Source organism: Colobus angolensis, unplaced genomic scaffold (assembly GCF_000951035.1).
Source record: "Colobus angolensis palliatus isolate OR3802 unplaced genomic scaffold, Cang.pa_1.0 Scaffold27, whole genome shotgun sequence".
Taxonomy (NCBI): Eukaryota; Metazoa; Chordata; class Mammalia; order Primates; family Cercopithecidae; genus Colobus; species Colobus angolensis.
In genome coordinates this window covers 343,747-359,027 of record NW_012115932.1, presented here as the reverse complement: position 1 = coordinate 359,027, position 15,281 = coordinate 343,747, and the positions used below count along the sequence as shown (strand labels likewise).

Genomic DNA, 15,281 nt, shown 5'->3' with positions numbered 1-15,281 from the left:
GAGAGAGAGAGAGAGAGAGAGAGAGAGAGAGAGAGAGAGAAGGTGCTGCTCTGCCACCAGGCTGGAGAGCAGTGGTGTGATCATAGCCAACTGCAAACTCAAATTCTTGGGCTCAAGCGATCCTCATGCCTTAGCCTCCCAAGCAGCTGGGACTGTAGACATGCATCACTACCACATCTGGCTATTAATTTTTTTTTTCTTTTGGTAGAGACAGGGTTTCACTATGTTGCCCAGGCTTGTCTCAGACTTCTGGGCTCAAGCAATCCTCCAGCCTTGGCCTCCCAAAACACTGGGATTACAGGTGTGAGCCACCACACCCAGTCCAACAATATGATTCTATAGCTAGAAAACCCTAAAGACTACCAAAAGGCTCCTAGGACTGAAATGACTTGATAAAGATAAATAAAATCATTTTACAAAAATCAGTAGCATTCCTGTCCACCAATAATATTCATGCTGAGAGCCAAACCAAGAAAGCAATCCCACACAAAAAATAAAGTAACTAGGAATGCATCTAACCAAGGAGGAAGAAGATCTCTACAAGGAGAACTATAAAACACCACTGATACAAATCACAGTTGACAAAACAAATGGGAAAACATTCCATGCTCATGGAATCAATGAAAGAATCAATATTGTTAAAATGGTATTACTGCCCAATGTAATCTAAAAACTACCAATGTCATTTCTTCACCGAATTAGAAAAAAAAAAATCCTAAAATTCATATGGAACTGAAAAAGGGCCCAAAGCAATCCTAAGCAAAAAGAACAACTCCAGAGCTGTCACATTACTCAGCTTCAAAGTGTACTTTAAGGCTACCATAACCAAAACAGCATGGTATTCATACAGAAATAGGCATGTAGACCAATGGAACAGAATAGAGAAACCGGAAATAGTCTCATACCTATAGCTATTTAATCTTTGACAAAGTCAACAAAAATAAGCATGTGGAAAGGATTCCCTATTCAATAAATGGTGCTGGGACAGCTGGCTAATCACATGCAGAAGAATAAAGCTGGACTCCTACCTTTCCCCATATTTAAGAATTAACTAAAGATGGATTAAATATTTAAATAGAAGACCTCAAACTATAAGAATTCTATATGAGAATCTCAGAAATACTATTCTGGACATAGGCCTTGGGAAAGAGTTTATGACTAAGTCCTCAAAAGCAATTGCATCAAAACCAAAAACTGACAAGTGGGGCCTCATTAAACTAAAGAGGTTCTGCACAGGAAAAGAAACTATCAACAGGATAAACAGCGAGTCTACAAAATGGAAAAAAATATCAAACTATGCACCCAACAAAGGTCTAATATCTGACAAAGACATAATATCTATAAAGAACTTAATTCAACAAGCAAAAAACAACCCCATTAAAAAGTTAGCAAAAGAAATAAAAGGACACCTCTCAAAAGAAGGCATACTCATGGCCAAAAAACATGAAAAATGCTGCACACCACAAATCAAAACCACAATGAGATACTATCTCACATCAGTCAGAATGAGTATCATTAAAAAGTCAAAAAACAACAGATGCTGGTGAGACTGTGGAGTAAAGGAACGCTTATACAGTGCTGTGGGAATGTAAATTACTTCAGCCATTATTTGGAGATTTCTCAAAGAACTGACAACACAATTACCAATTGACCCAGCAATCCCATTACTGGATATATACCCAAAGGGAAATAAATTGTTCTATCAAAATGACATAGGCACTTGTATATTCATTGCAATATACAATAGTAAAGACACAAAAATCAACCTAGGTGTCTGTCAGTGATGGACTGGACAAAGAAAATGTGGTACATATATACCATAGAACACTACAAAGCCATACAAAAATGACAAAATCATGTCCTCTGCAGCAACATGAATATAGCTGAAGGCCATTATCTTAAACAAATTAACACAGGAACAGAAAACCAAATACTGCACATTCTCACTAATAAGTGGCAGCTAAGCACTGGATACACATGAATACGAAGATGGGAACAAAAGACACTGAGGGACTACTAGATGAGGAGAGAGAAAAGGCAAAAGGCTGAAAAACTACCTAGTGGGTATTACTCTTACTACCTGGGTGACGGATCATTTGTACTCCAAACTTCAGCATCATGCAGTATACTCATGTAACAAACCTACACGTGTATCCTGGAATCTAAAATGAAAATTGAAATTATTTTAAAAAATTTCATGCTTTCTAGCCTCTGTGGGACATACCTATAACTTTAGAAGAAGCACGGAAAATAAACCAACTACACGAAATCTTTATTTATTTTGTTGCACTGGACTTAGGAGATTTACTTGTAAATTGTGGAGGTTTAACTTTTTAAAGGCAAGTTTCAAGGTTGTTTATAAGTTGTGTAACAAACATTACAATTATGTCTCCAGCATAACATGTGCAAATACTCTGCTCCGTGTTCTTTAGGCTATGCATCTCTAGAGTGGGCTAATGTTTGGAGAGTTGTCTTTTTGTTTCACTGGTTTGGGTTGGGTTTGTTTTTAACTACAGAAGATTTACTTTACTGCTTAAAGACAAGACAGCCTAACTCCTTTCCTCTTATATTTCCCAGATCTTCTAGGTAATGAAAAGCTTTGTTCCATAGAAAATATATCTGTATTGTATTTACAGTCCTGCTTCTTTTAGACAGCACTTTTTCTTGGGGCTAATCATCACTAATTACTGACTAGTTCTGTAAGAAACCTGCTTCTACAGAAGACTGTGTAAAGAAAGGGAACCAGGCCACTCATTAGCTGGTCTCGAAAGACCTCTTCCATCACAGACACGAGGGTTCATTGCACTCTCAGGCAATAACTCTTTCTCATAGAGTCCTAAAATGCAAGTCTTCTCAGATGCATTTGCTTAAAAGATTCTAGCTTCAGTATCTTATATGAAACATAGGAACTAGCTGACAGAGAATCAGGTAAGTTCAGGCATGTGGAAGCTCTGCTGAAGATAGTTATGCTAGTAAAAAGTAGAACCTTGTGGTGTGATGCGTAATCTTAAAAATACAGCCCACTCTATGTGAGATTTTGTTATGAAAAGATACTCATTCTCCACCAACTATCCTCTTCCTTTGGCCCAATTTATTCCTTACAGCCATCCAGACTTATAGACTTTGCAAAAAATGCCATGGGTTTTATAATGAGGTGATACATTTTCCACTTACTGAGCTTGTGCTTCTGTTAAGAGAAACACAAGCTCGAACATGGCTCTTGTTTTTTTAGCAAAGCATAGATCTTCAGACTGCATCATGAAAGAGCAGATATGATTTGTGCAATGCAAGTACATGTGCCTATGGTTGATGTCTATTATGAAATAGTTATTCAGTGCCATATGTGGTCATTTGGTGATTTATGATTGCTTTTAGGTAAAAGAACCACCAGAAATGAAAAAAAAAAAAAACCAGTATTCACTGAATTCATCACAATTATGATGAATAACTGAAGCAATAGAAAGAATAGTTCTATTTGTTTCAACATACCGTTTTAAATACCTTTTGTGGGGAGGGACAATCAGATGGTTGTTTGGTGGCTGGAATGGTTTTCAGGCCCTCTCTCTGTCTGTCTGTCTGTCTGATTATCCATCTATCTGTTCTTTTGCGTTTTCCTTGGTTGCTGGTGCTGAGTACACAGCATCTCAGAGTCATTCTCTGCTAAGGCAGCACATTTATAAATATTTGAAGATTAACATCAGCACCTGGAACATCTGCAGAAGGGGGTTCTTTCTAGTACCATACCACCCCAAGTAGTGGAGAGTTTGTTACACAGTAAGACATCTGTATTATATTTAGACTTCAGCTTCTTTTAGATATCATTTTTCTTTGGGATGATCAGAACCAATTACCAACTAGCTCTCTAACTGGATAGGTTTTGGGTACCACAAAATACAGCAGATAACAAACATTCCAAATGAATGAATCTAACTTTCACAAAGTGGGCAATCTTTTACCCCACCCAGATCCTCAATTTTAAGTTCTCAAAGAAAATTTTCTTTTGGTTGTAGCTTACCTTCTGGTTCTCTCCAACCTCTTTCAATTTATGTATTCACGTTGTGACACTTACTATTTATTCAGAATGAATCATTGGCCAGTTGCGCAGAGCAAGGCAATAGCCATTAATCAATGCAAACCAAAGTCAGAAGTTTACCTTAGTTCCTTGAAGGGCTCTGCCCTGACATTAGGTGTTTCTATAGATTTAGGGAACACGGTGCCCTCCGCTCCTGTAAACAAAAGAGAAAAGCAAACAGAGATTGGAGATACTGGAGTCACCTGGAGGCACAATCAGCACACTGATTGGAGCTAAATGCAGCGAATCCATTATACAGCCCAATTCCCACATATTTTTCCAGCGGCTTTAGAGCTCCATGATAGGAAAGCATTGAACCACTCATGCAAACAGCCCTTGAAAAAACAAGGAACTTCTTTTGAAAACATTCTTGCTGAGATCAGAGTGAAACCATGAGGCAAATTCCATCTCGGCTTCAGAAAGGAAAAGATGCCTAGAAATGGTAAGGTCTGACTGTTGTCTCTCAGAAACTATTAATAGTCACCCAACTGGAAATGTTTTGAAAAACAGCAACCAAAGCTCTGTTACTGCAATGCATGGCACAAATCACATAACACATATGACATCCACGCAGTGGGTTAGTATTTGCCTAATGACTAGCAAAAGTTTTTCAGTAAATAAAGTTCTACATTATCATCTTTAAAAGTTAAGCAAAACAGAACACTATGAGAGATCATTTGAAGTTCAGAGCTTTTACACTTTGAGTATTAACATTGATCCCAAACCCAATCTAGACATTTAGCTCTTGACTGTGCTATAAGCTTTTATCTTTACAACTTGTCAACACCATTCGAACCTTTGCAGCCATAAAAATAGCGATTATCTGATTTGTCTGCTCCCAAAGTGTTTTCAAATCATTTAAACCTCAGTTTATCACAGACAATTGCACTAGATATTAGTTTTTCAATTAAACTTAGCTGAGGCAGTACCCTGTACTTTGAAGTAAAAGTGTTTCTTTTTTATACATTTGGTGTACTTTGATGCTGTAAGGAGGGGAGAATATCTTGCTCCCATGTGTGAATTTTTATAATCCTCTTACATTGTTATCATGTTTAGAAATGCTCCATTACATTCAACAAAGAACATGCTTTTGAATGGTGTGGTGTTCTGTCAACTAGATCTTAAGCTCTGTGTGGGCAGAGACAAGGTCATATACGGGATATAGCCAGGTTGATTTTAGGTTCTGAAGGCTTCTACTGGACTCATTTCCAAATGGTACTGATGCTTCTATGGGAGTATTAAATTATTGCTTTCTCAGTGCCAGGGTGAGCTGGTGTCCACTGAATGGCAAGCCAGCAAAATCTAGAGGGATAGGCTCTGACAGGTAGAGGTGGCAAATGACTGACATGCTTTGGATGTAGAAAGGAAGTGAAGAACAAGACGCTCATGTTCCCTCAGCTCCCACGGTCCAACCAAATACTCTGATTGTGTTCTCGCTGGATTTTGGCCAATGGGAGTCCATATGTTCCACATACTGGAGGACAGACTCATTGATAAGACTTCTTAGGGGAAGATTTCAAAGCCACTCATTAGTGGAATGACCTTGGGCATGAAGTTCAACCTCCGTGATATTCAGTTTCCCTCTCTCAAAAGAAAGTGTGTTGATAGTACCTTTATCTCCTGGGAATCTTGGAAGGCTGAATGAGATCTCTGTCACAAAGCAATCAGCAGTAATATTATATAATGTTTATGATTCTTATTCGTCCTTCTTCTTATCCAGATCTTCTATGACTCTTTCCAAAATAACATTTTTAAAGCATTTACTATGAACTAGAAACTTTACTGGATATTCTACTTTCTCATATGATCACCAGAATAACCCTATGAAGTGGAGACTGTTCGTATCTTTGAGGTTCAGGGAAGTCAGGAAATTTGTCCTATGGTCACACAACTAAGTGGAAGTGGGAGGGGTGATTGAGTGAGGAGTAGGATTTGAACTCTAATCTTTCCGTTCTAAAATTGATGCCTTTGATCACTCCTCTAGACTGTCCCCCTCAGCAGATTGTCACTCCTTTACATCCTCATCTTTTTATGAGATATGAGCAAATATCAATATTTATACCATCAAGCAATGCTTGCTAAATCCTCAATCACCTTTCTTCTCAAAACAATTCACATCTATAATGAGATGAGATATTAATACTCTTCAAAAAGACCATTTCTTTCCAAGTGCTATCAGGTTTCTGATTTTCACACCGTTTTTCACTTTCACAGAAGCTCCAGAGTAGACAACCATCCTTCAGGATGAATTTCCCCATCCCATCCTCTCTCCATTTTCTCAGATAATGAATTATTCTCAATTTTATTATTTCAAAAAGGTTTCTATTAAAACCATACCTACTGATTCCCTCTTTTGACACAATATAATTTGCTGGCAATAAATGTTCATAAACAGTTTGAGTGAAAAATCCATAAAGTCATTTCAGCTTTATTTTAAGTTCCATTTAATGTCTCTCAAAAATGATTTCATCAATGTGTTTCCATTAGCTGGTTCTCTGCCCAATAACTTAATTCCATACAATCAATCAGGAACTTATAAAGCATGTGACAGGATCTATCTAAAGTGCTCTGAATCACCATAAAGATCAGCTCAATGGCTCTTTTCCCTGCTAGCACAGGTAGGGGGTAAACTTGTAAAAAAATAAAATAAAAAAAACATCTCAAATGCACTCCACTGCCATAGTAACAAAAAGCCAGCTTCTCCTCTCCAGAAAGGATACTCAAGTACAGATCTCAGTTTTGTCATACTTTTCCCACACAGTGTCCTGGATGTCAAGAGAACTGAAATCTAGTCCTATCTCTATGATCTTAGGCAAGTCAGATAAAAATCTCTGGTTTTGGATTTCCCCAATTCTTAAATGAGGGATAAGCATCAGAGTTAAACTGTTAACCCCCAAATCTAAAATTTTATGAGATTTACAATCTTATCTAAGCAGATAATTGCCTTTAGCAACCTCTTTTTTCTAATGAGAAGAAAAAATAATACTGTAGTATCAAAGGAAATTGCAAAACATTTTCTCAGCGTTTCAGGAAAAAAAAAAAGTAACAGACTTTTATCCGATTTAGACTGCATTTAATAGGTAGAAATAATCACCAGAAAATAAACCTCATAATAGATAAAATGGCAGACAGCAAAAATGAAACTTAACTAAAATATCAAAACCCTTAAAATGCTGTAATTCTTTAAAACTCCAAAGATTGACCTGAGAAAATTAAATTTTATGAAAAATGACAAATTATCTAAAACTATATACATGTAAAAATTTGCTGTGGACTAAATACTGAAAGAAAAATTTATATCTGCAAAATGTCACACAGGAAAATTGGATTTGGGAGAAACAGTGGACAGAAAAATTACTAGGACAGCAAATACCATCACTGAAATTTGATATAGAAAATTTATGATGAATCACTTCTTGTACATGAAGAACTGATCTCAAAAGTAAGAATTTCAAGAAATGTTCTTTTAAAAATCAGAAATTACTTAAGTATACTGTTTATAAAATTGATTAAGAATTTAAACTAGCTTAACAGAGTTTGCTTTGATAAATTTTTTCCTGATGAACATGATTAATATTAGTATAATTATGATTAGTGCTTTTGTATTAATGAATATGAGCTAAAAATCATCTTTGGGTTTAAACCTCGGTGCCAAAATGTTCAACAGGTTCAAAAGGCAGAGTTAAAATATCTGATGAATAAGGTTTGAGGTAAAAACGTCAGTTTTCTACTTCACATTGCTTGGGTATATACAACCTGAATGATAACTTTAATAATGATGATATTTCACTTGACAAGATAAGGATATAGTTTTATACCCATATTAGATTATACAATGGAGAAAGGAAGTCAATCTAGAGAATGGTGATAAGAAAATGGAAGAAAAATAATTTTGTTTATTGAAATACCCAAATACTGAGAAACCAAAAACCTGATTTTCGGTTCTAATTTTGCATATTCATTGCATGGCCTTTGACAATTTTCCCTTTAGCATTATTTCTCCATTTGGGTGGATTACATAATCTTTAAGGTTCCTTCCACCCCTGTTATTTTATTATTTTCCAGATACAACTGATTGGATAAACTCTATGCACCAGGAGAGGAGCACAGCATGTTGGTGAATTCAAAGTTCAATTAACTTAAATCTATATCAAGCAGGAGGCTCTAGTGGAGAAGCAAAGAGGTAAGAAGCTCACAGTATAATATGGTGTCCTTCACTAGTGTACACTAATTGGTTTAAATAACTAGTAATTGGTTGGGTGGGGTAGCTCATGCCTGTAATCCCAGCATTTTGGAAGGCCGAGGTGGGCGGGTCACCTGAGGTCAGGAGTTCGAAACCAGCCTGAGCAACATGGAGAAATCCTGTCTCAACCAAAAATACAAAATTAGCCGGGCGTGGTGGTGCATGCCTGTAATCCCAGCTACTCGGGAGGCTGAGGCAGGAGAATTGCTTGAACTCAGGAGGCCTTTGCACTCCAGCCTGGGCAACAAGGGCGAAACTCCGTTTCAAAAAACAAAACAAACAAAAAACAAAACAAAAAATGCCAAAAAACCTAGTAATTAATCTCAGAAATGAAAATATATAGTAGTGATAAAGAAAAGAAATGTGTCTTTGAAAGTATAAAACTTGAAGTCACAACCTGGTTTGGCAGATAAGTTTCCTAAAAGAGTGAAGTTTTGCTGATATTTGAAAAATAATTAGAACTGAACTAGTTAAGAGCTGAATGTAGCAGTAGAAAAGACTATGGAAAGGCTTCACAGTTGGGAAATTCCTACTAATAAAGAAGACTGGGCCAGGCGAAGTGGCTCACACCTGTAATCGCATTACTTTGGGAGACTGAGGCGGGCGGATCATGAGGTCAGGGGTTTGAGACCACCCTGGCCAACATGGTGAAACCTTGTCGCTACTAAAAATACAAAAATTAGCCAGGTGTGGTGGCATTAGCCTGTAATCTCAACTACTTAGGAGGCTAAGGCAGGAGAACTGCTTGAACCTGGGAGTTGGAGGTTGCAGTGAGCTGAAATCCCATCACTGCACTCTAGCCTGGGAGACAGAACAAGACTCCGTCTGGAAAAAAAAAAATAAAGACTGGTGCTGCTAGGCCATTCTTAGCAAGACATGAACATTATGTGGTGAGACTAGAGAGAAAGATTGGCCCAGGGAGTGCAGAGCCTCAGAGACCACAGTGAAGGTTTTAAGCAGGGGATCTGACTTGATCCACCTGGTATTTTTCAAAGATCACTGTGGCTGCATGTTATGAATTACTTGTTGTGTCTCCCCAAAATTCAGATGTTGAAACCCTAGCCTTCAATGTGATGGTATTAGAAGGTGGGGCCTTTGGGAAATAATTAGGTTTAGATGAGGTCATCAGGGTAGAGTGCCCATGATGGGATTAGTGTCCTCAGAAGAAGAAAAAAAGACAAGTGCTCTTTCTCTGCCACGTGAGGATACAGTAAGATGATGGATGTGCGCAAGCCGACATGAAGGACCCCACCAAACCTGACAATGCTGGCACCCTGATCTCAGACTCCAGAACTGTAAAAAATAAATTTCTGGTTTTTTAGGACATCCAGTCTATAGTATCTGTTATAGCAGCCCAGACTGACTGAGACATTATGTCATGGAAAAGACACTTAAGGAAGGCAAGGGTAATAAGGAGAAGCCAGGGAAGAGATGGTGGTAGATGGGATCATATGATTGGTAGTGAGGACAGAGAAGAGTGGATGGCTGAGGAAATATTTCAGAGGAAAACCAATGGGATCTGGTGATGAGCTGGACAAGAAGCAAACTGAAGGATGATCACAGGGCCTATAGGAGGAGATGAAACAGATAGTCAAAGCCACGTAATTAATGCTCAAAGCCAGCCATCCCCATTGAAACTTTATACTCCACAAATAATATTCAGCTATCTTGGTATTTGATATTTAAGTCACAATAGAAATTGCCTTTATTTAACAAAGGAAGCTGCTCTGAATCCAACTATATTTTTCTTATGAAGGAGCAAGAACCATGACAAAATTTAATCTCCCATGATATTTACCAGGAATATTTTTGAAAAATTATGAATAAACTAATAATTCTTGAGTAATGAACACTGTCTTCTGTGCAAGATAATTTTCTGGTTACTCCAAAGTTTTAGCTAAAGGTATCTTCATGTAGCTCCCATTGTTTAAAGATTTCTAACATACGTGAGATATAGTTTTTGTCTCTATAAGTCCAGGCTAGTAAACATGGTTGCAATCTGATATTTAAATACTCTTTAATATCTGAGATCCATTTTCCTACAAACCAGTCTTTTCTACAGCACATATGTTAGTTGTAGAAGAGTGAGTTATGGGATAACTAACCACAGGAAATGCCTTAGAAACAGAGGTTTTTGTACTTAATTCCTAACATGAATTTTTGGCCTTCTCCTAAAAGTGAAAAATTCTTTTTAAGGAAATGAGTTTGGCTATGTTTAACCAAAGATTTAAAATGAACTGAGTGATCAACAAGGATGCAGATTTTCCACAAGTGTCGGGATTAAGCACATGGTAGGTGGCTGTCAGCTTCTGAAAAGCTTCCCAGTCATGAACAATACACAGATACTAGAAAGTAACTTTCAGTAGAAATAGTCACTTGAGGTAATTGAATCCCATTGTGTCTCCCCAGGCTGCTGGTGGCATTTAATAAACTTCTAATGCAAAACATCTGCAGTCATTACAAATAGTTTCTAGGATACATACCAAATATTTTCTTTTTAGGAATCAGGACAGATTTTTCTTATCCAAAAAGTACAGATAAAATTAATTCATTCAACAAATATTTATGTAGAGCCTACGTCAGACATGATTTTGTGGGGGAAAGGAGGCTCGGGCTTTCTTATTTAGGAATTGCAAATTAAGAAAAAAAATTTTTAAATGCACATAAAATCTACAGCCATTCTGAGTGTTGTAATATTTGTTGTGTATAAATAGTTAACAAGCACCTATTATGTGAATGGCACAGTGCTGAGGCAATGTTCAGTAAGAAGACAATCTTTGCTCTTAATAAGTTTTATTGTAGCAATCCAGATGGATATTAGAAAAATATTTAAATCTATTTTTAAAAATAACAAATATTGTAAATCACACATTTTCAATGGGGGTGATGTTATCCTCAAGGGGACAAAAAATTGGTTCTTGGGGAGCAAAAGAAATCTTACTGTATTTATGTATAAAATACAGATGTACATCTATATCTAGAGATATATAGCAATATATAGGTATAAACATCTATATAAATACACACTTTACATAGTACATAAATGGGTATCTAGTATATCTGTGATAGTAAGATTTCATGGGAGGGGTGTGATTAAGAAAAAGAAAAAAGTCTGAAAAAAAATTCCTCAGAAGAGTACTATTGGAAAAAGAACTGAGAAACTGTTGCAAATGCTATGAAGTAGGACAAGAAGCTGATGGAACACTGAACAGGGGGCTTAGCATAGCAGCAGAGGACCTGGGAAGGTTTTGCTGGGGAAGTGCTATTATTGAGAGTCACTGGCATGTAGATGAGTGTGGACACCAAGGGAAGGGTGTTACGATCCAAGGAATGGTTAGGGTAATGTAAAAGGACAGGCAATGTCAGAATTTTAAGGGACTCCAACATTTTAATTTTGGGTATGGAAGGATGAGCCATCAAAGGAAAATGGGAAAAAAAAAAAGGCTAGGAAAGTAGAAAGAAGACCAGGAATGGGGTAACACAGAAGCCAAGAGAAAGAAGTATGTATTTCAAGAAGCAGGGAACAGTTTATCTATGTTAAACAGTGCTGGAAATTAAGGAAAAGAATAGAAAAGTCCATTGGATTTGGCAACATAGAAGACACTTACATCTCAAGAGACATTCTATCAAAAGCTGAAGGCAGACTGTTGTGGGCACAAGAAGAGGCGAAAGATGAAGAAATGAATACAGCAAGAGTTACAACTTTTTGACAAGAGAAGTACCATGAGGTAGCTGGGTACTGGCTATTGGCTGCCAGATACTGAAGACCTAGCGGTGGTTAGTAACTACATTTTTATATAGGCACCAGCCTGCTGTGTGGCACAGGCTGGATAGAGGTGCATGTGTTCAGTTGCCTGAACATAGGCATGCATAATGTGAATGTTTGGATGCATTTCGGTTGGGAATTTTTACACATGGGAATGCTGAAAACAGAGTGTGAAAGTTCAGGGTTCTCCATGAAGATTGTGAAGAGGAATATGATACTAGGCAAGTTAATTTGCTTCTTCTAGCTTCAGTTTCCTCCTTTGTGAAATGCAAGAGTAGTACTTCTCTCATAAAGCTATTGTGAGGATTAGCGACTATATATGTGTGTATATACACACACATACATATACACACATATACACACATGTATATATGAGATATATTACATATATATTAAAGCACAATACATCATAAAATGCTATATATGTCTGGCATATCAAGGTATATGGTAGATATATTTTATTATGATAAAAGATAGTGATGAAGACAAGAATAGATAGTAAAGCCAGAAAGATAGAAGAGTATCATTCAATAATTTATTAACAATGGAGAAGGATAAAATAAGATGTTCACTTTTGAATACTCTAACAATTTAACTGAACTAGCCATACCATCAAAGTACACATTTTAAACATCGTGTAGGACGTGAAACTGCAGGGCAATTTAAGATTCACGTATAAAAACATCCTGGCAAGATATGAAGAGACAAGTACTTTAATTAAGCAAACTCTACTCTGGAAATCAATAGACCAGAACTCATGTTCAGTGTATCATTAAGCCAAAACTTGAAAAAAATAAAAGGAACCATCCAAGCAGCAAGCAATTTCATTTCAGTTTCTTATGAGTACATCATTTTTGATAGTAAATAAAACTGCACAGTATAACAAACAATTTCAACTCATTGGTTGTGTTTAACACTGATGGAACATTCTGGAACAAGGCAACCTCTAGGTAAGGATAGTACAGGCAAACAAAGCATCAGCGACAAGCTGAGAAGGCTGCTTGACATCACCATCAGAGAGCTGTGCTCAAGGGAGACCCCTTGGTTCTCAAAGATGATGCACTGTATGTCCTAAGAATGAGGTAAATGTTGCTCTCCATCCATATCTACCCTCCAGACCTCAGTGGGACAGGTGGCCAGAATCAGGCCAACAGTGTAGAGGGAGAGGGAGAGAATAAATATGAACAATGTGATCAAGTTAAAAAGAACATTGATTCTGCCTGCCCTTCCACCTGGGAGTGAGGGTGAGATGGGAGCCGTGATATGCTGTGCCCTCAGTGGAGATTTCAGTTCTCAAGTGTCTCTCACAGTGTGAGAGCAATCAAGACTCACATGGTCAATGGATGCCAGTGAGACCTAAAAAAAACACACACACACACACATGTGTATGATTTTAAGAATTTCCTGGTCTTTGAAAAAGTAGAACACACTGTTCCTGTGGCCAAGCAAGTGGGTGGTGATGCCTTCCTACGGAGAAGGAAATTGAAACATTAATTGAGGACCACAGAGAAACATTGTCTAAAAAATAATTGGAGAAACTTACAAAATCATTTATGAGAGATGAAGATGATGATGACCTGAAAAGTAAGAACCAGCAAGTTGAAATCTTAATAAAGTATTGAAGGTTTCAAAGCATTAAAACATTTAAATAATTTAATTTCTGAATACAATCCTGTTATGAAAGCTTTAAAATGAGCATGCTTTATAGGTGATTTATAGATAATTTTGATTATGTAATTTTTTACCTTGTCCACTGACTTCATCCCCAGTATGGCCAGCATGTCATTTGCTTGTCACCAACCATTTCCCCCTTTCCCCTGGCCAAGAAAATCCCAGTATTATTCACGGGAGCAAAATGCCCAGCTAAATAATTACATTCCCAGATTCCCATGAAGCTAGGGGTGGACATATGACACAACTTTGTTCAAAGAGATGTAGGTAGCTCTCTACTGGGGAGGAGCACTGAGAAAGTTTTACTTTCCACAGGAGGGTATAGATGTGGCTAGTTTCACTGTTTTTACCTGAATATCAGCATGATATCTGGAGCTGCATGAGCCATCTTATCTTCTGACCATGAGAAAAAGACCAAGAGGACTTCAAAAATGTTCACCCAGATACCACTAAGCTGCCAGCAACTGTCTACCACTGGCCTTATGTATTAGTCTGTTCTCATGCTGCTAATAAAGACATACCGAAGATTGGGTAATTTCTAAAGGAAAGAGGTTTAATTGACTAATGGTTCAGCATGGCTGGGGGGAGGCCTCAGGAAACTTACAATCATGGTGCAGGTGTTGGCAAATATGTCCTTCTTCACATGGTGGCAGGAGAGAGAAGTCTTGAGCAAAATGGGGAAAAGCCCCTTAAAAAACCATCAGATGTCATGAGAACCCACTATCATGAGAATAGCAAGGAGTTAAATGCCCTCATGATTCAATTACCTCCCACTGGGTCCCTCCCACAACATGTGGTGATTATAGGAACTACAATTCAAGATGAGATTTGGCTGGGGACACAGCCAAACCATATCACCTTACTTTTATGGCAGAAAAATAAGTCTGTATTTATTATTTGTTTGAGACACCTTAAGAGAATTTTGTTGCTCAACCTGCCTAAGGTTTAATACCATTCTATCCATGACGAAGGAAAGAGAAGTTAACTGACATTTCCATACGGCCATGTTCTTCACTTAAAGCTTTTCAGCGGTAGTAAGCCAGATGACCAAAAGTTGACAATCACTTTTTAGTGATTATTTAGCTGGACACTTTGCTCTCATGTACTGAGGCATCCTTTCACTGACTGCTGAGTGGGGCTGGGTTTTCCCATGTCCTTGCTTTTGCTTACAGTGCTCTCAGCCAGAAAGTACTTCTCCTTTCCTTTTGTTCCCCACAGTGCATCAAATCCTATAAGGCCCAGGTCAAATGCCACTTCCATCATGAAGCCTTCCCTGGTCTCCCCTCAGTTATCACCAGTTGTACCCTCTGTTGTGCTTCCATAATACTTAACTTAAGTCTTGGATGAGCATTTATTTTGTTGTCTTCATTGACTATGTCTTGCCTTCTCCACAAAATAAGCTACTTAAAGTCAAGGACCCTGTTACGGGAGTCTTTGTACTTTTCTAGACAAGCAGCAGGAGCTTAGATATTTTGAATCCTATTTTACTTAAGCCAGAAAAACTGAAGAATGAAAAAGAAGCTTCTGTA

The 15,281-nt window shown here is 37.6% G+C and overlaps 1 protein-coding gene across 2 annotated transcripts in view; it reads right to left on the bottom strand.

The window, feature by feature from the left end:
- SGCD (sarcoglycan, delta (35kDa dystrophin-associated glycoprotein)) overlaps positions 1 to 15,281 on the bottom strand; it is a 426,477-nt gene that overhangs the window by 102,665 nt on the left and 308,531 nt on the right. For both annotated transcript variants that reach the window (XM_011947661.1, XM_011947660.1), the window contains one exon: positions 4,154 to 4,226. In XM_011947661.1, coding sequence (XP_011803051.1) covers positions 4,154 to 4,226 — 73 coding nt within the window. The remainder of the gene's footprint in view (positions 1 to 4,153; positions 4,227 to 15,281) is intronic.